At 38.1% G+C, this 22,861-nt stretch overlaps 2 protein-coding genes across 3 annotated transcripts in view; one reads left to right on the top strand and one right to left on the bottom strand.

The window, feature by feature from the left end:
- sdhaf2 (succinate dehydrogenase complex assembly factor 2) overlaps positions 1–5,311 on the top strand; it is an 11,712-nt gene extending 6,401 nt beyond the window's left edge. Inside the window, exons 2-4 of the mRNA XM_060838825.1 lie at positions 1,954–2,174; positions 4,251–4,360; positions 5,156–5,311. Coding sequence (XP_060694808.1) covers positions 1,954–2,174; positions 4,251–4,360; positions 5,156–5,286 — 462 coding nt within the window. The 3' untranslated portion in view covers positions 5,287–5,311. The remainder of the gene's footprint in view (positions 1–1,953; positions 2,175–4,250; positions 4,361–5,155) is intronic.
- On the bottom strand, positions 4,227–22,861 carry LOC132824399 (transmembrane protein 80-like). Of its 2 annotated transcripts, XM_060838826.1 has the most exons (6): positions 22,830–22,861; positions 19,328–19,344; positions 15,928–16,021; positions 15,741–15,833; positions 9,721–9,922; positions 4,227–8,076 (listed from the first exon to the last, which is right to left on the bottom strand). In XM_060838826.1, the coding sequence occupies exons 1-6, from the start codon at positions 22,843–22,845 to the stop codon at positions 8,064–8,066; spliced, it is 435 nt and encodes a 144-aa protein (XP_060694809.1). In that variant the 5' UTR covers positions 22,846–22,861; the 3' UTR covers positions 4,227–8,063. The 2 variants fall into 2 exon arrangements, with proteins under 2 accessions (XP_060694809.1, XP_060694810.1); XM_060838827.1 differs by lacking the exon at positions 4,227–8,076 and having other exon boundaries at positions 9,717–9,922.

The following is a 22,861-nucleotide window of genomic DNA, read 5'->3' as shown; positions in this document are numbered from 1 at the left end:
AAATTGCTTTCTGCACCTGAATGCTAGCTTTCAGTGGCTTATTCATAAGTACATTTAAGCCCCTTTGGAAATTGACACTTTCCATCCCTCACCATTTAAGAAATACTTTGCATCTTTGTTCCTCCTACCAAAGTGAATAACCTCACACTTAGCCACATTTTATTCCATCTTGTCCACTCACACAACCTAAATAAATTGCTCTGCTTTCATTTTGTTTCCTAAACTCCTGTATGGGATTTTACCAAAAGTCTTCCGAAAATCCAAATACACCACATGACATCACTGGTTCCCCAATATTGACTCTGCTATGAACATCTTTAAAAATATTACATTAGGCTTGTTTAGTATGATTTCCTCTTCATAAAACCATGTTGACTGTCCAATCAGACATTTATTTTCTCAATATCTAGTCACCACATTCTTTGTAATAAATTCTAGTATTTCCCCTCCCACTGCAATTATTTCTATTGTTCCCGGTTTTCTCCCTTCCTCCTTCCACAAACAGTGGGATGACATATGCAACTTTCTGAACTACAGACACCATTGCAAAATTAATCAAATTTTGTAACATGATCTTCAAGATATCTTTCAACGCTCTCGGGTGAAGGTCATAGGGTCCCCATGATTTGTCAGTTTTCAATCCATTAATTTCTTCAGTACAATTTGTTTTACTAATACTAACTACTTTCAACTCCACAATTTCATTCAACCCTTGAATGATTATTTCAAGAAAATGTCTTATGACGTCCTCTGTGAAGATTTATTTAATTAACTTCTCTCCCTGATAGAAATACATAAAGTTATGAGAGGCATGGATAGTCAATTCTTTCCCAAGGTTGAAATGCAAAATACTTGGGGCATAGATTTAAGGCGAGGGGGGGTAAAGTTTAAAGGCCATGTGTGAGGAATGTTTTTTTTTGTTTACACGGAGGGATGCAGGTGCCTGGAGAACACTGCCAGGAGAAGTGTATAAAGCAGAAATGTTAGCAAATTTTAAAAATCATTTAGACAGACACATGAACAAGCAGAGAATACAGGGATACAGACCATGTGCATGCAGATGGGGTTAGTTTAGAATAGCATCATGGTCAGCGCAGATGTGGGCTGAAGGGCCAGTTGCTAAGTTATATTGTTCTTTCTTCAGACTCCTGGATTGAACTGTAATGCAATGTCTGCCATTATCAGATTCCATACTAGATGTTTCTTGTCTGCCAACTCTGATGACTGGGGACCATTGTAGGTTAGAAAGAACAATGTGTTTGATATAAATGTCTCACTTAATCTGAACATTCACTGTTTTTAAGTGAGTGCAAAGACTCCTCTTTGGAACATTTCCAAAGGGTCTTTGAATTTAAAATGTTCACTAATATTTCCTCCTGTTACTCAGCAATATTTTTCTTTGCCTGATTGTGCCTCTGAAGCATGCTGGAATGTTACCATGAAAACTAATACTTAATGCTGTGTTTGGAAAATCTGTGAGACCATAAACTATAACTTGGTTCATTTGCTTTAGTTTATTTAAATTAGGTTAATAAAATATAGATTGAAATTTTATTTTTCCTTGACATACACTTTACTGGGGTTGATGGACTTGCCTGCTTAAATCCATCCTAACTCAACAGTAGTTGCAATATAAATAACAACTGTGCTAAATTTGTGATATGTATGCTTGAAACAGTGTAACTTCTAACTCGAAAAGCAAGAGAGACCTCAGTGAATATGTTTCTATCTGTGTGCAACATCTTCATACACTGTATTGCGATTGGTAAGTGACTCTCTGCACACAGGATTAGAAAGACTATTTCATGCTGAATATCAACCTGGTCAAAAATGATAAAACTGGGGAAATCTGTTTGACTGCTATGATCTAAATTCAGTTATTTTGACATATATAAATAATCAAAGGAATAAATAAAATAGGACTGGATAAATATCCATCCTGTTTCTTTCCAGGTTCTTAACCTGTCCAGACAGAGTGTGAGCCGTGCCATACTTGGTGCTTGTTCTGTCAGAGCATATCGTGGAGATATTCCTGATGATGAAATGAGAGACATCTTTCAGATACTGCTGCCTCCATGGGAAGAACGAACCAATGAACCACTAGATACAAAGCGAGCACGCCTCCTCTATGAGAGCCGCAAGCGGGGAATGCTAGAGAACTGCATCATACTGAGGTAAAAATGACCTTGAATTTGAAGATGGACTTGTTCTCTGGCTTATCACCTGCTTTAGTATGTGATTATCTGGTGCTGGCATCATTATATGGTTATATTACTTTTTTCTCCAATTGTTTCCAGTGCTATTTAGCTTAATTAGGCATTCAACCCATCTAGTTATGACTTGAGACAACCATTTGGACCTTGCTGTTTTTTTTGAAGGCTCCTTCTGAGATGTTCTCAGGGACTGTTTGATTTTGGGGTGGTTACTTTTTCATTCTCACTAACTCATTTATTTGGTGATGCTGTCAAGTAGCAACATTATCTTTTGCATTTAGAACATAGAAAAAACATAGAAAAGTACAGAACAGAACAGGCCATTTGGCTCACAATGTTGTGCCAAGATTTAATCCTAATGTAAAATATAGTAACTTAACCTACGCACCCTCAACTCATTGCTGTCCATGTGCATGTCCAGCAGTCACTTAAATGTCCCTAATGACTCTGCTTCCACCACCACCACTGGCAACACATTCCATGCAATCACAACTCTCTGCATAAACAACATATGTCTGACATCTCCTTTATACCTTCCTCCTAATATCTTTAAACTATGACTCCTAGTGCCAGTCAATCCTGCCCTGGGAGAAAGTCTCTGGCTATTGACTCAATCTATTCCACTCATTATGTTGTACACCTCGATCAAGTCTCCTCTCTTCCTCCTTCTACAGACAAAATGTAATATTGTTCTCACACAGAAGCAGAATTTGAATTATCCATCAATATCCTCAATAACTGTGAACCCTTTGTTAAAATCCCAAATCACAAGCATTAATTACGTAGTATTTAAGACTATAAGAACATAAGCAATAAGTACAGGAGTACACCATTTGGTTCCTCGAACATGCTCTGCCATTGAATAGGATCATAGCTGATCCAACATTCTAACATCTTCTTTCCTGCCCTTTCCTCATAATCCTTGATTCCCTTACTGATCAAGAATTTTATCTTTCTCAGTTTTAAATGTACAAAAGGACTCTACCCCATAGCTATCTGGGACAAGGAATTCCGAAGAAGAAATTCCTCCTCATCTCAGTCTTCAAGCCCCTTTATTCTGAGACTATGGTCTGGACTCTCCCTTGAGGGGAAACATTTTTCCTGTCCAGCCCTTAAGAATTTTATATATTTCAGTGAGATCACGTCTCATTCTAAATTCCAATGAGTCGCATCCCAATCTGTTTAACTTTTGCCTGTAGGACAATCCCATTAGGTAAACTAACATAAGTTAACAAAAGTACTTCTGTTTAAAAGTAACTGATACACATTCTACAGGTGGACAGACATCACCTTAAACATAACTTCCAGATTGGTGAGCTCACTGTGAATGCATTTCCATGACACATACATAAAAGTAGAAAAATTTAAATCAGTTAAATCCTATTTTAGTATTTTCTCAATCTCAGATATAAATTGACAGTGGTTACAGAAGCTGCTGAAACTACACAAATTTAAAAGTAAATTATATAATTTATATTACTTATATAATTTTTCCTCAAATCCAAATTACCTCCTTCTCCACTCCTCTCACAGTTCTTCAACCTTCACCTTACCACAATCTCATATCTTGCAACCTCCTTTTCCCATATCCCTTGTACAACCACCTATCTCCAACGTGCCTTTTGCAACCTCCCCCTTCCTGCTAGAGCCCCACCCTCTCTCCGTAAACCCTCCTGCAGCCTGCGCTCCCTTATCTGTAACCCAGCAGACCAAATTCCCAAATCTGGAAAATAGGTATCCCATCCCAGCCAAAGGAGGCAATCATCACTTCTCTTTCCCATCCTGGTCATTGGTTTCCTGGACCATGGCCCATCCCCACCCTTTGGACTTCCACACCTTCCTGGACTCTGGCACCACTTTCACAGCTTAAAGTGAAGTAAAACAGAACATGCTGGAAACCTTTAGGTCAGGCAGTGTAAATCAATAAGCCCTGTATTACGACGCCATTTAAGTAATCTGCTGCATAGTACAGTGGCCATCATGTTATGTAAGATAATAACACATTGCAAAATATTATGCCTAATTTTTTTATTTCAGTTTCTTTGCCAAAAAATATCTGAACAAAATGACAGAGAACCAGTTGAGCTTGTACGATAAACTGATAAATCAACCGAGCAATGATTGGGACATTTACTATTGGATAACTGGTATGTACCTATCCAACTATGCTCATTCTTCCCCATCTCCATCCGAAATTAGCAGGTAAACTAATTGTTGTAAGGTAATTAATTGGCTTCAGAATCTTTTACATTTTAAATTACTTCAAAGGTAATTTCCAATCTCTTAACAGTTCAATGGATAAATTTGGCATGTTGTAGTTTTAATGCGTACAGAATAAAACAAAAAATCTCTGGTCTGCACTGTTGGCTTATAATTTGGGTATAAATTTAAAGCATTACAATTAGTTTACCGTCTCCAGCCTCAAAGGGAAGGAGGATAACACTGTTGATTTGCACAATTAGAAAGATGACAAATTGCCAAGGAATGGGAACTCCTGGAGAGCAGTGAAGCAAATGTTAACAGAATCAGTTGAGGATTAGCTAATCCAGACGAGATTTGCTAACTCACCATGTGCTGCAAATAAAACTAATTTTGCCTGGCTGCAACATAAAAATTGACCATTAAAGATGTCCAAGTTCTTATATGTAAAGAAAACAATGTTTAGTATTGCACCATATTGTATCTGTAGCTTGTATTTGTATCATTAAAGTAGATACCTATTGTCTAAGCACAAATGAAGATAATGGAAGGAGTGTTGAAGACGATAAGCATCAGAACTTGAAAGAATGTCTTTAGGAAAGGGAAGAAATTCACCCTGTGCACACAACTCATTTTTTAATTTCTGTTTAGAATGTGAAATGCGCTTGTAGGCTGAAGCAGGCATTGGTTCAATTTGAAGTCTGAAATGTGAATCTCTGATATCTGTTTTTATCTTCAAACAGAAACCAAGCCAACTCCTCCAGAATTTGATAATGAAGTAATGACTTTGCTGAAGGAGTTCACTAAAAATCGCAACATGGAACACAGGATAGGGCAGCCTGCTCTTGATTATCTCTTTGAGAAGAAAAATTAAAATTGAATTATTTTGCCCATATAAAGACTGCTGATTCTCCAGAGTGTTATTTAACTGATCTATAATAGAAATAAACAGAAGGTACTATGTTCAAATATTACCTAGATCCTGATTAAGAAAAGTGATTTTTGAGGTGAATGAATAACTATTTTTATATAGAATGCTAGGCTGATGGGGTCTTATTCAGTAAAGTTTCAGCCCTTGAAATTGGAGAAGTTGTGTTTTGGAACTTAGTGTTTTTTGTCTCAATATTCAACAGGAGCTCTTTATGGCTTTCTATTTTTAAAAAAAAATTTAAGTTGATAACTAAAAACTAAATAAACCAGAGAACTGCAGACCAGTGTGTATAGGACACACAGATTAGATACTCCAATTACAGGAGCAATCACCACAATACCCATAAATGGAGCTGCATTAGGACATTATTTAAATGGGCCACAACACATTGCACCACCCAGGGACTAATAGCAGCGGAAGAAAAATTATCCAGCGTAATCAAGAATAATGCATACCTGATAAACACAGTCCACCGATTCTTAAACCCAAACAAGACACAAATGCCCAGAGACTTTACCCACACTACCATACATGAAAGACATCTCAGTGATGATTAACAGACTACTCTGACCCCTTGATACCAAGGTGGCCCACAAACCTACCAACACACTGAAATAACAACTGATGTACCTAAAGGACCCTGTACCAACAATCAGCAAAACAAGTATCATATACAAAATATGTTGCAAGGACGACAACAAACATGACATCAGACAGACAGGAAACTAGCCACCAGGATAGATGAGCACCAACTAGCCATGACCAGCTATCAATAGTATCCTTACAAACAAAGAAGGTCATCACTATGACTGGGACAACACATCCATCATGGGAAAGGTTAAACAGAGACACCTACAGGAATTCCTAAAGGGCTGGCATTCAAACCGGAACTCCAACAATAAACACAGTGATTTGGATCCCATTTACCGACCTCAGAAAATGAACCAGAAATGATATCACCACCTGTCTTAACAGAGCAAGACACAAATAGAAAACAGGACACCAGTGCTTCAACAAATGCTCACTGATGATGCTACCTTGCATGATGACAAAATGTTTAAGAACAAACCTTCCAGCTCAGTGAGTAAACTTAGAACCTGAGCTACATATCTTCTCAAAAACTGCAAATACACCTACTTTCTGAAAGGTAGTCCTGATTTACTAAACTATGCAAGATCCACCTGTGATCTGTTGTTGAATCTCAGAAGAGATTAATGTCTGGTATTTGTACTGTAACCTATACCCACTATCCAATCACAAATTAATTATAGACCCATAAACTCCTCCTCCAACAGCATGCTCCAAACGTGTGCCCTCAAGATGTCAAGCTATGAGAACATCACCACCTGCAGCTTGCTTGGAATTAGATTGTTGTTCCTCGCTGTCACTTACTTAAAAATCTGAAATCCCCTCTCAGTAGCACTGCAGATGTCCCTACACTGCAAGTACTTCAGAGATTCAAGAAAGTTGCTCACCATCTTCTTTTAAAGGGCTTTTAGGGATGGCCAATATATTTTACCTTAGCCAGTTCCACCCACATCCTACAATTATATTTTAAGAGTTATAGCACAAAAGGAGACCATCTCTGCTGGCCAAAAGAAAACCTCTCCATTCATTTTTTTCTCCCTAATCAACCTGTACAGAGGAAATGTTATACACTGCTGGTGTAGGTGGGACTTCAACCTTGGCCTTTTTATCCAAGGGTAGGGTCATCTTCCAGTTTTTTGTAACCTTGTACTAAATTCATATCCAGTACTTAATAGTGAACAAGGGGAATAAGTCCCTTGCTCCTAACCACAACTAAAATTTAGAAAATGAAAAGGCTAAAGTTAATCATAGCTGTCTTTGTACAGCCTACTAGTATGTGTCCAGATGCTTATAACGAAGACCTGTTCAAAGTATTAAAAGGTTTTAGCCACCATCAGATCTGCATAATTGAAAAATGGAGAAGAAAGTGCTTGCCTTGAAATCTGCAGGAATATAAAAGCAACATTTTATTACACAGTGTTATATTACCAATATGGGAAATCTCTTTGATTTCTCATCTCATCTTTCCTAGAACCGTCATAACCAGGTTTGAATATGTGGAATTAAAATTAGGTGTTTGCCCACAGCTATAATAGGAATTGGCACAAAATCTGTGTATCCAGGACTGAATCCCTCTTGTTAGTGAATAGCTGTGAAAAGTACTATAAAACAACCAGAAATTTAAATCTAGACTTTGTAATAACAAAAATATATAAAATTGCTCTATCATCCAAGCATCCTTAAGACTTAAAATTTATTCCTCTTCAGAAAATCCCATTTCCCTCTAGAACTAAATTTCGAATCAACCTTGTGCAAATAAATCATTTAGCAGAATTGATACCATAATGATGTCATTCACTGCAGAGCACAAAGCTTGAACAGATAGAGGTTCGACACCCATTCCATGCAATAAGCTCAGCTCAGAATCTGAGCAAAACTGAAGGCAGAATATTGGCATCTCAAAATCATTGACTACAGGGGGCAAAAGCAATTGCATGATGGATCATGTGAAAATACTTGGCTGCAGGTCTTAGAAAAGATAGACATAGAAACCAACTGAAATTTCCCCACAAAACTAAAAGTTAAATTGTAAAAACAACAATGTTGTTTGATTCTTTTGATAAACTGCGAATAGCTCCAGATGGTGGAAATGTCTTGGTAACCCAAACAAAGGATGCATCATTCCAGTCACTTCATGTGTAGAGCCTAAGTAAAATAGAAGTTAAATACAATAATAGTACATAACTCTCCCAATATCAAAATGAGACACTCCTGCTTCATTCAATACACTGAACAATGCTTCTTACTCATTTAAAATGAAGTCAGTGCAATAATTAAGAGTTAATCAGGCAAAAGCTATTAAATAAATTTAGGCTGAATTCAACATGACAATCCAACAATGAAAGGATATGTTTATTTATCCATGGAGGAAAAATAATTGGTGGTACTGGTAAAAGTGGGTGGGTGAGGGGAAGGGAATGGGAGGAGTGGATAGGGGGGAATGGGGTAGTGGAGTGGGTATGGGGGGGAATGGGTTTGTGGAATGGGAGGAGGGAGGAGTGGGGGAATGGAGTGATGGACTGGGAGGAGGGGGAGGGGTGGACGGGGGGTTGGGGGGAGTGGGGAAATCGGAGGGGAGTGGGTATGGGGGGAATGGGAGGACTGAAATGAGAGTAGAGGGAAATGGGAAGGAGAAGTAGGGGAACGGGAGGGAGGGAGAGAGGAGTGCGGGAACGGGAGGGAGGAGTGGGGGAACGGGAGGGAGGGAGGAGTGGGGGAATGGGAGGGAGGGAGGAGTGGGGGAATGGGAGTGGGAGAGAGGGGGAGTGGGGGAATAGGAGGGGGAGTGGGAGTGGGAGGGGAGTGGGGGAATGAGAGATGTGAGTGAGGGAATGGGAGGGAGGGGAGTGAGGGAATGGGAGGGAGGGGATTGGGGGAATGGGAGGGGGAGTGGGAGGGGAGTGGGGGAATGAGAGATATAGAGGTGTGGGGGAATGGGAGGGGGTGTGGGGATTGGGGAGTGGGGAATGGGGCAATGGAGGGAGCGGGGAGCGGGAGGAGGAGTGGGAGTCAATGGGAGGAGGAGTGGAGATGGTGGGTTGGGAAGGGAGGGGAGTGGGGGGAATGAAAGGCGGATGTGGAATGGGAGGAAGGGGTATGGGAGGAGGAGGACAGGAGAGAAAAAAGTGTGAGAGATGGAGGAAGAGGGGACGGAATGGAAAGAAGTGGAGAGGAGAAGAGTTGAGGCTGGTAAGGTGAACAGAACAGAGGGAGAGGGATGGAATGAGAGAGGAAAGATTGGAAAAGAGAGGAAGGGGAGAGGGTGGATATAGGAATGTGTGGAGTGGGACTGAAGGTGATAGAAATTCAGGAGGTAGAGAGTGAAGAATTGTGAAATGCAAAATCTATGGAGCAAATACCTACTGAAGCTGGATTGAATTAGAAGTTGTGTCAACTTAAGTCATCTTGAAGCCAAATTTGAAGTTTTATTTTTATCATTGAAGATGTTTTATTCTGCATCTAACCACTTATATTTGTAACCTGGAAGTACTGTATCTAACCATTCTCTATGCAATCTTGTAAAGCAGCAAAGAGGATATTTATTCAACAGCTAAACTTATTATTATAAAGTTGATATTCAAAATGGAAACTTAATGTTCACAATCCTCACCTAAGGCATATTAAAATGATTGCAGAATATTTTACTACATTTACAGTTTTTACCAGGAATCTAACACTCAAAGGATCTTATTGAAATCAGTAGGGATATTTTCACTACGGGGAGGGGAGGGGGAGTGACAATTAATAGTTACCACTATTCTCAATATCACTGGCTGTTGATCAGATTACCTGGTAAGAGCTGAAACAGCGATTATGGCCAAAATCCCCTCCAATCCATAGATTACCAGGAGAAGTGCATTTATTATTACATCTGCTTTCAGCACATAGGTCTGCCACAACAAGTAGTACAGAGAAAGCATTACATTTCCAATCGTCAGGACCAGGCTAGTAACAATCGGAACCTCCTCTTCAGTCAGGTTACCTTTAAAACCTGGGGAAATGACAGAGATGTAAACAAGTTTTAACACTAAGCAATAAAACAAAGCAACAGACGCTGGAAATCTGAAACAAAAACAAATTGATAGGAAAACTCAGCAGGTCTGGCAACATCTGTGGAGAGAAACAGAGTTAACATTTCTTCAGTACAGCTTTAACACCTCAACTCTGGAAACCTTTCAAGGTCACATACAAAATCAACTCGATCAGAAACAATACCTGAAGCAATCACGTGGCCGAATGGTTTCAGGCTCGAATTATGCCTGTGCTAACTGACCTCATTTCAAATTTGGAGCATGATTTATCTCAGCATTGATGAACTAGGGAAGGGAAAAGTTCCTGATCCTAATGAAACAGGTGGATTTGTAAATATTGGCTTGATACCATTTTCAAAAGTCAAGCACAGCATGATTAATCAGCCTTTTAACAGATGCAATTGTTCGATTATATATTTTCAAACAAACAAAGGCTATGCAAGGTGCTACCTCAGTTTATCACACTATTTTTAATCTACAGTACTATGGTACTGGCAAAATGTAAAATCAATATGTAAAAAACCCATGTATTTTTATTTTTGTACTTATTAAAATCATGGTCTAATTTGAGAAAGAACTGTTTTGAAAACCAGAGATTTACAAAGTGGCTACATGTTTTGAAAGCAAATAATTTAATATCTATTTTGACCTCAGGTGTATGGAATTGCAAGTTCCAGCAATGAGCACACAAACTGGAGTACAGGGTTGTATATAAGTAAAGCTTCTCGTTGCTGTGGAATAGTGGACACTTATTCATGATAAAAGGTCCTCTGCCTACCAATAAGTAGCTGAACAACTTGGGCTGTGAATAAGATAGAGATAGGCAAAAGCCAAAATCTCTCTGTTGCAATGAGTCACATTAAACCTGAAGAAAACAAGCTTATCATTCCTTCAGCAGCTATTGCAAGTCGTGCCTTTGAATTAGGTAAGTTAGAAACCCTTTAGAAGAGAAGCAGCCTCCCTATGTGTCTCTCACAACCAGAAAAATGTTGAAGAGAAACCTTCAGATCAGCAAGAACCAACCCAACAGATTTTGGAAACAAAACTACGGAACTGTTTTTCCACTTTTCCTTTGGCTAATATATTTAATCCCTTAATGTCTGTGTGTGTGTGTGTGTGTGCGCGCGCGCGCGCGCAAGGGAGAATTTATAATGGATTTAGAATTTTAATTTGTACAGTTTACATGTAGCTAGATATAATTTGCTGTAATAAAGTGATTTTTAAGTACAGAAACCTAGTCTATGTTTTCTATCAATCAGTCTGAAAATCAGGAAGTTTGAGGATTTTGCATATTTAATTTTTGTGTTGATTCCGGGAATAGCAGGAATTGATTTCTAGAGGCAGAAGAGTCATTACAGTTTGTTTGACACTTTGGTTGTTAGAATTCTAAGTCTATTATTTCCATAATCTTTATTTTAACCATTTTATTGCTTAGCAAGAGTTAGGGAAAGATGTGACTTTGCAGGTCACATCTGATCAAATAGAAAAGGTTGCATGCTTCTATGACCCTAAATGAAGTGGAAAGCTTCCAGAAGGACTAATATGCAAGTAATCTTCCAGCCAAGCTCAGCTACTGATCAATCTGTCTCAGCTTTAAATATACACAAGGACTCTGCTTCCTCAGCTCTCCATCGCAAGGAATTCCAAAGACTCCCAATCCTCTAAGAGAAGAAATTCCTTCTCATCTCAGTCTTAAGATTGACACCTGTTTATTCTGAGACTATGCCCTCTGGTCCTAGACTCTCCCATGAAGGGAAACATCCTCTCAACATTTATCCTGTCAAGTCCCTTTAGAATTCTATATATCTATGAGATCATCTCTCATTCTTTTAAACTACAATGAGTAGAGTCCCAACTGAGTTAGCCTCAAGACATTTCCTACCATATCAAGGATCATCTTAGGTGATCCTTCTTTGAACTACCTCCAGTGAAATGACATACTTCCTTTCAGAGTTAAACTGAAATCTGTTATTGAAAACTTTCCTCTGGAACCAGAAACAGCAGAGATATTATGCAGAACATCAACAGTTTTTCTGGATGTTGTTCAATTAATCAAAACCATTCATATCATTTTGATTGAATATTTATTATAATGAAGCTGCAACCCTTCAAATTCTGAATCAATATGTAGCCTCTGCCACACTCACTAGCCATTTTCATGGTTGCGAAAGTACCATAGGCAGCCTCTTCTCTACTGTTGTGTAAGGAATATGTTTTATTTATTTATTTCTCCTTGTACTATGAACTTATAAAATGATAGTTGCTGTGTTTGTGAGCAAAGCAATAACAGATAGTTTGTGTTCTAATGGGAAATCATAGATATTCAGTAGGTGTTAAATTTAAAAAATCGCTTAAATAAATTGTATGAAACTGAATATTTATAAAAGACGAAAGATAAGAAGTTACAACAATTCAGAATGATCAATGAAGATTTGAAGTGAGTCTGTCTCTGGAATGTACAGCTTATACAATAGACAAGAAAACCTAAAGATGGAAAGAACTGCGATGCTGTAAATCAGAGACAAAAACAGAAATTGCTGGAAAAGCTCAGCAGATCTGTGAAGAGAAATCAGAGTTAATGTTTCTGGTCCAGTGACCTTTCCTCAGTTCCTCAAGGGACCCAAAACATTAACTCTGATTTCTCTTCAGAGATGTTGCCAGACTAGACAAGAAAACGTGACTAAGTGGTTTTCAGATTTTTGATTACATTCCTAAACTAATTACAACGATGCGATCAATGGTGTTACCAAGAACAATTTAGATTTGAAATTATTGGTATGTTCTAGATTCATTAATTGCAAATCTCAGGATATATTCAGGATTTCTCCAACCATATTTGGTAAAAGTAATTGATTTCCATTGTTCATAACATCATCAATATGATCATTCACTGTGTATCAATGGTCTATTGATGTAACAATCATTACTCACTATGTGACTGGAATTTGAAACACTTAATTATGGGATTTTTCTTTTCTTCATAACTGTATTCACTATTTTTCCAGTGGACTCAATGTTTGATGATTTAAAGTCTCAGAAATCATACTAGATGATGCACAAGCATGGACCTCCATGTTTACCAGAGCTCCAAAAGTACTTTGATCATTATGCCCTGTAAACATTCACTGAACATCCTTGTGCTTATTCTGTAGATGTTGAGCAACATAAATATAGTGAATATAGTTTCTGTTAACCTTCTTGTGACATGCCTTTGTGAGGTAACTCTTTTTGGAGTTGTAGTACGCTACCTTTACAAATCAACAATTGTGTCCAATGTTGTCTTAAGTACAACTTCATTAGTCTTTACTACTATTGCCTGCTGTCATTGGAACATTCTGTTTACTCAACTGTAGCTTATTCACTTAAGTCACATTTTGCCATGTCCACAGACAACGCTATTTCGCAAGCAATGCTAAAAGTTAGTTTTAACAAATGCATTTTATTTTTTAATACCACAAACAAATCTGCCTCACAATGCTCTCTTGAAACTCTAAAATTACAATGAATGGACTGTTTTTAGACTATGATAAACTCTCCAATGTCTTCACTTGACAACTGAATCCTGGTTCTGAAACAATAGCCTCTGAAACCAATAATTTGGGACTGTTGTGCTATTCAAGTTGACTCAATATGTTCGTCATGCAGCACATCCTTTGGCATTGTAGGCATGGGTAAATTCTTCAGCATTCTTCCCCTTTATAGGTGTTTGAGAATATTATTAGCAGTGAAAACAAAATCTCTAAACTTGTTTCGTATGGACTCTCAATCACAGCTTTTATTCTCCTCGTCACCCAATAAAAGCTTTTGATGCAGCCACCTAGAGTATTCAATAGTGATCATAGAGTCATAGAATTCAATAGTGATCACAGCATGGAGTCAGACCCTTCGATCCAACTTGTCCATAATGACCAGATATCCTAAAATAACACAAAGCTGGAATTTTTCCCTTTCTTAGATCACTTGTGCTAAGGCAAGTTGTAGCCTAAATAATGCCCTCGTCAAAATCAATCATTTAGCAGAAATTACAAATCCATGTGCCAAGAAACCTTGATATATCAATGCAATCCATTTGCTGATATTATGCAATCAATTGTACAATGGCTTCTCAAAATATTAAAAGTATACTTCTTGTTATGCTTTTTCTCAAGCTAAGTATAATTTTAATAACATCCTCATGAAACCCTCACTGTATCATAGAATGTAACCTGAGGATATAAAAGCCTCAGAACATTTTATCCTGGGATCACTTGAACATGACACACTGCTGGAAGCATGCTGCTCAGATGTCACCCAATACTTTAAACAGCCCAAACACCAAGTACCTGAGAAATGCAATGTTTGTACATTATCGTTAGCTGTAATAAAGCTGTGTTGGATTCTTCAATTACATGATATCCACACCCAGAATTTCGTTACAAGGAATAACATAAGCATTTCTTCAAATGGTAAAACACCCTGCTCAAGGCAAACTCGCATGTCTTGAGAATTCAATTACCAATTATTTTTAGTAAGACACTCCTTTTTCAATGATTAGGAAAATATTGAAGCATTTAACTATCAGTTTATAAAACTAGCCACCTGAAATAAAGTTTATTTCCTGAAAAAAATCAAATTTATCAAAATTAATTAAAATATAAAAATGATTAAAGCCACTGATCTACAGTTTCCATTGAAAACTGAATAAACATATGGAACTTGATCCTCACAACGCAACACAAAGACACATACAGACTTAACCAATTACTGGAGTTCTGACAAATCTATCACATGGTATGATTTTTTTTAATATGCAATGAACAATGCAATAGTAAATCTGCTAATATTCATATTAACTATTAAATTTTGTGCATATCTATCAAAACTCAAAGCTAGAATTACCCTGATACACAATGCAAACATATTTGAAACTTGATTGGCTCAAATGTGATCCTCAGCAATTTCCTCTTTAAAAAGAAAAAAAACTATAAAATAATTCAATCCAGTTGTTCTTCAATTATATAACTTACATTCTCCAGCAGGGATGCAAACAATCTTGGGAAACGTCAACCATAACAATTAGTTCCAAACTGACCTCAGAATTTTTAAGCACGCAACTTATAAATCAAGTGAGGTTAAACTGTGATTATTAGAAATGCAGATTCAAGGTCCAATCAAAACAGCTACAAAGTTGATTGAGAACAAGTAATGCTCATTGGACTTTGTAATTTAGTTCAGCTTTTGAGGGTCCTTGTGAAGTGGTCGTGTCCCTACCTCTGGACCAGATGATCTGGTTTCAAGTCCCATCATGAAGTGGGTCATGACAGGTTGATTTAAAATATCTATAATTTGAGTATTATTGTGGTGAGTTATAAATGTTTGAACAAGATTATTAAAACACAGCTGGGTTCTTCTTACCTCCCTTAATTTCCCTTTTTGATTTCTTATTGTTGCACTGTTGTGATGGGCAATGTTTGTAATCTGTCAGCTAGAGTACTTGTCAATTTTGATGGTGGGTTTCTTTATGTGAGAAAAAAGAAAGTTGGGTTCTTTCCCCATGGAGGGCTATCTTTTGGATTGGGAAAAGGGATATGTGCAAACTTGTGTTTGAGCTAAACTATAGTTTTGCATAAATCCAGGTAAATTTCTCAAGGTATTTTGCTGCTTAATTCAACATTTGGATAATTGATCTATCAAACAAAACAAAGCTCCAATAAAAATTGTTACCATGCTTTAATTCCAGGCTATCTGTCGTAACACCACAGAGGATCAAAAAGGTTATAACTTAACACAACATCTTACCAAAGTATAGCCTTATCACTTCCAGAATTAACATGAGAATCAGAAGAATCAAATCAACAGCCAGGTAACCATCTGGAAAACTGAACACCTGACCTGAAACATGAAAAGAAGATAATTGCTGGACTTCATATTTTAAATGTCATGATTATAAATAGTTGTAAGAAATACTTAAATGTGTAAACCGTACTTTTGTAGATAATCATTAGCAATGTGGCGAGAAAATAAAAAGAATAATAAAACACATTGAAGTAGAAAACCATCTGGAGAGGGATGGAGGAAAGCTGTTGCAATCTAGTTAAGGACTACAGCTGCAACAAAAACGATGAATATTATGATATTTGATCCTCTAAGATTGTCTGTATCCCAGGTTCTCATCTATTTTCTGATTTTCATCTGGAAATTATAAAGAGATAAATTGGATTACTAATGTCTAAATTTTAAATCAGAAGATGATTTTCCTAAATAATTCCAGACTTATGACTGAAGAAAAATTATATTCCAGTGAATGTTCCTGGGAAAAATTCTGTTGCATATTATCTGAATTGAAATCAGAAACGCAAGTGCAGAAAATGCTTTACAACTTGACAAGACATAAAAGGTCTCAATTCATGCAGAGTTTAGCAATTGATTTGTTTGGATTTCTGCTGAATTTTCATCACCAAACAGCAAAATTCAGAAGTCAAGTAAAGGCATGATTCCATCCTAAACTCTGCTTCCATCCTACTGTCAGTCCATGTTGTGAATTCACTGGATTGTCAAAGTTTCTGGGTAGTCAGTGGCTCTTCTATCCAATAGCATTGTTGCAAGCATCTTCACCTTAGGAAATGCCAACTACCACCTTCTCAATGTCAACTAAAGAGGAGACAATAAATACTGGCCTTGTTCATGTGCACAAAATGCAATTTTGAGAAAGTTGATAAAACAAGGTAACCTAACTTGCTTCAAAGTATAACTGTTCTCAGCACCTTTCATACAAAAGCACTAAACCACCAGTGACTGAAAAACTTTTGTCTTTGTAATAATGTCACAATGAAATATTATCTCATACTTATACCCTAGTTTAGTCGAAAATGCTAAGAATTCAATTCTGCATTCTTTAAAATAAGATGTCAATATTAATTCCAGGCAGAAGACTGTTCAATCAATCTATCAAAGAGTATCTGCACTTAGTACTAGATTTTAAATACAAAAATTGCAAAAGGTGACTAGGTGAGATCTAATAGAAGTTTTCAAAGTCATGAGCAGGCTTGATAGAGTAGATAGGGAGAAACTGTTCCCGCTTGTAAAGGAACAAAGACATAGACTTAAAAGTGATCTCCAAAAGAAACAAGGTGAAGTGAGGAATATCTTTTTCACTCAGTGGTTAGTTAAGGTACAGAATGCACTGGCCAGACTGCGGTGGATTCAGGTTCAATTGAAACATTCATGAGGATGTTGGATGATTATTTGGTTAAAAATAATGTGCAAGGAATGGGGGAAAAATAGACATTAGGCAGTAGGTAATGATGCTCATTTAATGAGCCAGTGAAGTCACAATAGGCTGAATGGCTGCCTTTTGCACTATAACATGTCTATGATAGTGTAATGAGTAAATGCATCCCCATGTGTGGATACCATGTGCAGCAGGGAGGATGAAGTTTAGTCTTAAGTCTGTGCTTAGTTAAACTTTATTAACCAAGTTGGCAGACCTGTTGCTACAATCAATCTTAGCTTTCCTGTTTTGAGGCGAGGAAAGAGAGCAGCCAAGATTCCCACTCTCAGTACAATGGCCCTGGTGGGAAGTGCATCAGTTAGCGGCAAGATTGGGTTTGACTCTCCATACTCCATCAGTCTGTCGCCACAAACTAGAAAGGATCAATAGCTTATATTTATATAGCTCCTTTAATAAATGTTCCAAGGCCCTTCTTAAAAATAAAACAAATGTCAGGTAGCGAAATAGATACTATGGGGAACTGGTAAAAAGTTAAGCCTCCTGAAAATCCAATAAGATTCTGAGGTTTACACAAACAAAATAATCCTTTGGAGCAAAATGGTGGACAACTATCCCGACTGTGGGATTAATTAGCATTGCTGAATCCCCACACTCAATATTCTGGAGATCACCATTGCACAGAAATTTAATTGGACCAGCCATAGAAATACTGTGAATACATGAGTATGAATACATTTCAAAAGTTGGAAATTCTGCAGCAATGAACTCATCTCCTCACTGCCCAAAGCCTGTACACATCTATAACGCACTCAGCAGATATGTGACGATTACTTTCTAGAAGTCTGGATGTGCAGTTCCAACAAGTTAAAGCATCATCCAGGATAAAACAGGCTGCTTGAGCAGAATCCAAACTATCACCTGAAAAATTCACTTACACCCCCCCTCCCCCTGCTACCAGTGCACAGTGACAGCAATATACTGTTGTCAACATGCGCTGCAGCAATTTTCTAAGGTTCCTTCCCCGGCTGGAAGTGAGTGTATCAAAATTCTGGAACTCCCTCTTCCTTCACAGCACTGTGAAAGTATCTGCACTAAACAGACTGCGTTAGTTCATTAAAGCAACTCAGTATCACCTTTGAAAGACAATTATGAAATCCAACCAATGCTAACCTTGTCAAGAGTTTTAAAAGTTCACTCATGGAATATGCACATTGTGGCAATGTCAGGATTTATTACACATTCATAATTGTCCGAGGCAGTTAAGAGTTAACCACAGTGAATCATAGAAACCGTACAGTGCAGTTAAAGGGCAATTAGCCCATCCAGTCTGCACCCCAGCCCTCCCTATTCCACCATTTACCATGGCTAATCCACTTTGTCTACACATCCCTGGACACTAAGGAGCAATTTAGCGTGCCCAATCCATACATTCTGCACATCTTTGGACTGTGGGAGGAAACTGAAGCACCAGAGAAAACTCATGTAGGCATGGGAATAACATGCAAACTCCACAGTGACCCAAAGCTGGAATCCTGGGTCTCTAGCATTCAGAAGCAGCAGTGCTAACCACTGTGCCAGCATGCCATGTGTCTACAGGTACATGCAAGTCAAACTAGGTAAGGATGACAGATTTTCTATCCTGAAGGTCATTAGTGATACAGCTTGGCTTTTATGACAATTGACAATTGCACGGTCACCATTAAGCCAGCTTTTAATTGCAGATTTTTAAAAATTCTATTCAAATTTCTGCTATGGGGAGTTTCAAACTAATGTCATTACCATCACCATCATAAAAGGTAGGGAAACTCACATCACAGGGATTAATAAAGACTGCAAGATTTAATAAGAAAGAAACAATAACTGAGAGAAAAAGATATTACTTAAAGATGTGTGAAATGAAGAAAATGCAGAAAGACAAAGTGAAAGACTGAAAGACAGAATGTAATCCTTCCAAAGAATTTCCCCTTAATTCACGCAGCAGTAGATTCTTTCAATCACTAACCCCCACTAATTCTAAATGTTAACTGTCTTTGCAAATTGTAGAATATATATTGTATAACAATTCCTGATTTTGAGAAATGTTTTGTACTACAAGATAACAATTCACAACAGCATATGGATGCACATATTATTCAACACATATTCCAAAGGATACAACAGCAGCAGATTTCACTGTAAAAAAACGAAAATAACAGTGTAAAACTTGCATTTGACATTGATTAGTACCAAAATACTAAATGAAAAGAAATAGTTTGTTAATAAACTTTATCCAATGCAATTAATGCGACATTTTTAAATTTATCATAACTGTTCAGTATCATCACCAATAGCAAGCCTATAAGCAAAGACCATTCCATTGTTTTTCAGCTCCAAATGCAAAACTTATTCCTTTAAATCAAGTTAGTCTTGTATGAATATTATAATGACTCTCGCATTTTTCTTGAGCTTTTTCAGAAAATAATTTTCTTCAAGCAAGTCACTGCTCTAGTAAATTATTCCTAGACTTCTCTCATTGACATGCTGCAAATATCTCTGGATTTATCTTTTTGCACATTAGGAAAGGGTTCATGTCTGATGTAATTTCCTTTGTATTGCAATGATCATGAGGAACATCTAGGAAAGAGGGTATTGGGTACTGTATGTGAATTTGTGTACTGTCCTTCAACTTGCCTCATACAAACATATGAAATAGGTACAGGAGTATGCCATTCGGCCCTTCGAGCCTAACCATTATTCAATATGATCACAGCTGATCATGCAATCTCAGTTTTCCATTCCCCTTGATCCCCTTAGCCGCAAACTCCCCCTTGGATATATCTAATGAACTGGCCCCAATGGCTTTGTGTGGGAGAGAAATCCACAGGTTCACAACTCTGTGAGTGAAAAAATTCTTCCTCATCTCAGTCCTGAAAGGCTTACCCCTTATTCTTCGACTGTGACCCCTAGTTCTGGACTTCCCCAATACCGGGAACATTCTTCCCACATCTAAACTGTCCAATCCCATTAGGATTTTATATGTTTCTATGAGATCCCCCCCATCATTCTTCTAAATTCCAGTGAATACAAGCACACTTGATCCAGTCTTTCCTCATACGTCAGTCCTGCTATCCTGGGAATCAGGAATTTTCACTCAGTAGCGACAACATCCTTTCTCAGACTGAGAATCCAAATCTGCACACAATACTCAAGGTGTGGCCTCACCAAGGCCCCGTATTACCGTAGCAACACATTCTTACTCCAATACTCAAATCCTCTCACTTTGAATGGCACCATGTCATGAGCTTTCCCCACTGTCTGCTGCACCTGCATCCAAACCTTCAGCAACTATTCCACTATGACACCCAGGTATCGTTGTACCTCACCTTTTCCTAAACTGTGACCATTCAGATAATAATCTGCCTTTCTGTTTTTGGAACCAAAATGGATATCCACATTATATTGCATGTGCCAAGTATGTGCCTACTCAGCAAATTTGTTCAAGTCGCCCTGTAGCCTCTTAGCATCATCCTCACAGCACACATGCCACCCAGCTGTGTCATTTGCAAATTTGGATATATTGCATTCAATCCCTTTGTCCAAATCATTAATGTGTATTGTGAACAGCTGGGGTCCCAGCACTGAACTCTACTGTACCTCACTTGTCACTGCCTGCCACTCTGCAAAGAATCTGTTTATTCCAATCTCTGCTTCCTGTCTGCTAACCAGTTCTCAATACATTACTTCTGATACCATGAGCTTTCCTTACTAACCTCTTGTGGTTATACATCTAGTGATTCATCCTTGTCCACTCTACTGCTCAAAAAATTCAAGAAGTTTTATCAAACTTGATTTTCCTTTCGTGACTCAAGCTGATCAGGACCGATTTAGTCACCACTTTCCAAATGCTTAGATATTACATCCCTAAAGATCGACTCCAGTATTTTCCCCACCATCAATGTCAGGCTAACCGGCCTCTTGTTCCCCATTTTCTCTCTCCCACCTTTTTTAAAGAATGGGGTGACATTAGATACCTTCCAGTCCACTGGAACATTTCCAGGGCCTACAGAATGCTAGAAAATGATCACCAATGCATCCACTATTTCTCAGGTCACTTCCTTAAGTACTCTGGAATGCAGAGCATCAAGTCCTGGGGACTTATCTGGTTTTAATCCCATTAAGTTCCACAATACCATTTCCTAACAAATGAGGATTTCCTTCAGTTCCTCTTTCATGCTTGATCTCCAAGCATTTCCTGAAGGTTATATGTGTCTCCTTAGTAAATACAGATCCAAAGCATTTGTTCAACTGGTCTGCCATCTGTTTGTTGTCCATTACGAATTCACCAGTCTTTCTGTTCACATATCTATAGAAGCTTTTGCAGTCAGTTTTTATGTTTTCCGTAAGTTTACATCCATATTTTATTTTCCCTTTCCAAATTAAACCCTTTGTCCTCCAGCTGAATTTTAAATTTCTCCCAGTCCTTGGGTTTGCTGCTTTTTCTGGCCAATTTATATGCTTGTTTTTTGATTGTAACACTATCCTGATTTCCCTTGTTAGCCATGGTTGAGCTACCATCCATTTTACACCAGATAGGGATGTACAATTGTTGGTTCATCCATGTGTTCTTAAAGTGTCTGCCATTTACGACTCGCCATCAACCCATTAAATATTCTTAGCCAGTTTATCCGAGCCAATGCATGCCTCATACCACAAAAGTTAGCCTTCTTTAAGTTCACAGAACAGGACCAAAACCAGACACCTTTTTTTCAGAAATTTACAAAAAAGATTCTGGATTAGAGCCCTCTTTGTGTCCTCTGGTCTGCCAATTTTGTTTCCTTTGCCATTTCCAAAAATATTTACCAAGGCTTATAAAGGTAAAGTCGCCACAGTCTTCCCAGACCATACGACCGTTCTCCCATTCGAGGGAGATGACTGGAGGTGATTTACCCACATCTCAGGTAAGGGATAAATTGAGAAAAAGAGTTCTTCATGAGAATTTAGCCGCTGCGTGAACTAAACCCTACCCTGTTGGTGTAATTTTCACCACCAGTTAATCATAATGACAACGAGATTTTCTCTCCCCCTTTCTTACCGCGCTCAGTTGTCAGAGGAGTCGCAAAATTCTCAAGCGTTGAAACGGGGACAATCGGAAAAGAAAGTTTGAGATCAGCTGCTGCAAGTTAAAATTTTGCACTCTCAATATGCTTGGCTATTTGAAAGATAAAGTATTCTCAACCAGGATTCCATTCTAAATCGTTTAAGAGTAAACAGCTTGGAAATATTGCCTCTTGCAGCGTCCAGCAGGCTGATCAAACTTATGACAGTTGACATGCTGCAGATAGAGGAGGGTTGCTGTTGCCTGTGGAACTAAGCCTAGAGTCATCGCCTGCTCGAACATATTGGGATATCGGAGGCTTGGGGAGGGAGGGGGGTGCACAGTCTTCTGTTTTAAATTAGTCTGTTAAATGAATAAGCTGAAGCCCCACGTTCACATTTGTACAAAAACTTGAAATGCCTTAAAACAATTCATTTCATAACGAGCGAGGTTGATCTCCGTAAAATTAAAACTTAAAGTAGTTTACAAATCCAAAATTATAACTCAATCTTATTATGGAAAACTTATTTGGGAAGATGAGGAGGACTTGGTTGCGATAGCAACGCGTTCATTGTTCCCTCACCTTTCCGTAACACCATGCCCTCGGCAGACGGG

The sequence above is a fragment of the Hemiscyllium ocellatum genome, chromosome 18, assembly GCF_020745735.1.
Source record: "Hemiscyllium ocellatum isolate sHemOce1 chromosome 18, sHemOce1.pat.X.cur, whole genome shotgun sequence".
In the NCBI taxonomy this organism is placed as follows: domain Eukaryota; kingdom Metazoa; phylum Chordata; class Chondrichthyes; order Orectolobiformes; family Hemiscylliidae; genus Hemiscyllium; species Hemiscyllium ocellatum.
This window is presented reverse-complemented; position numbering and strand designations above follow the sequence as displayed.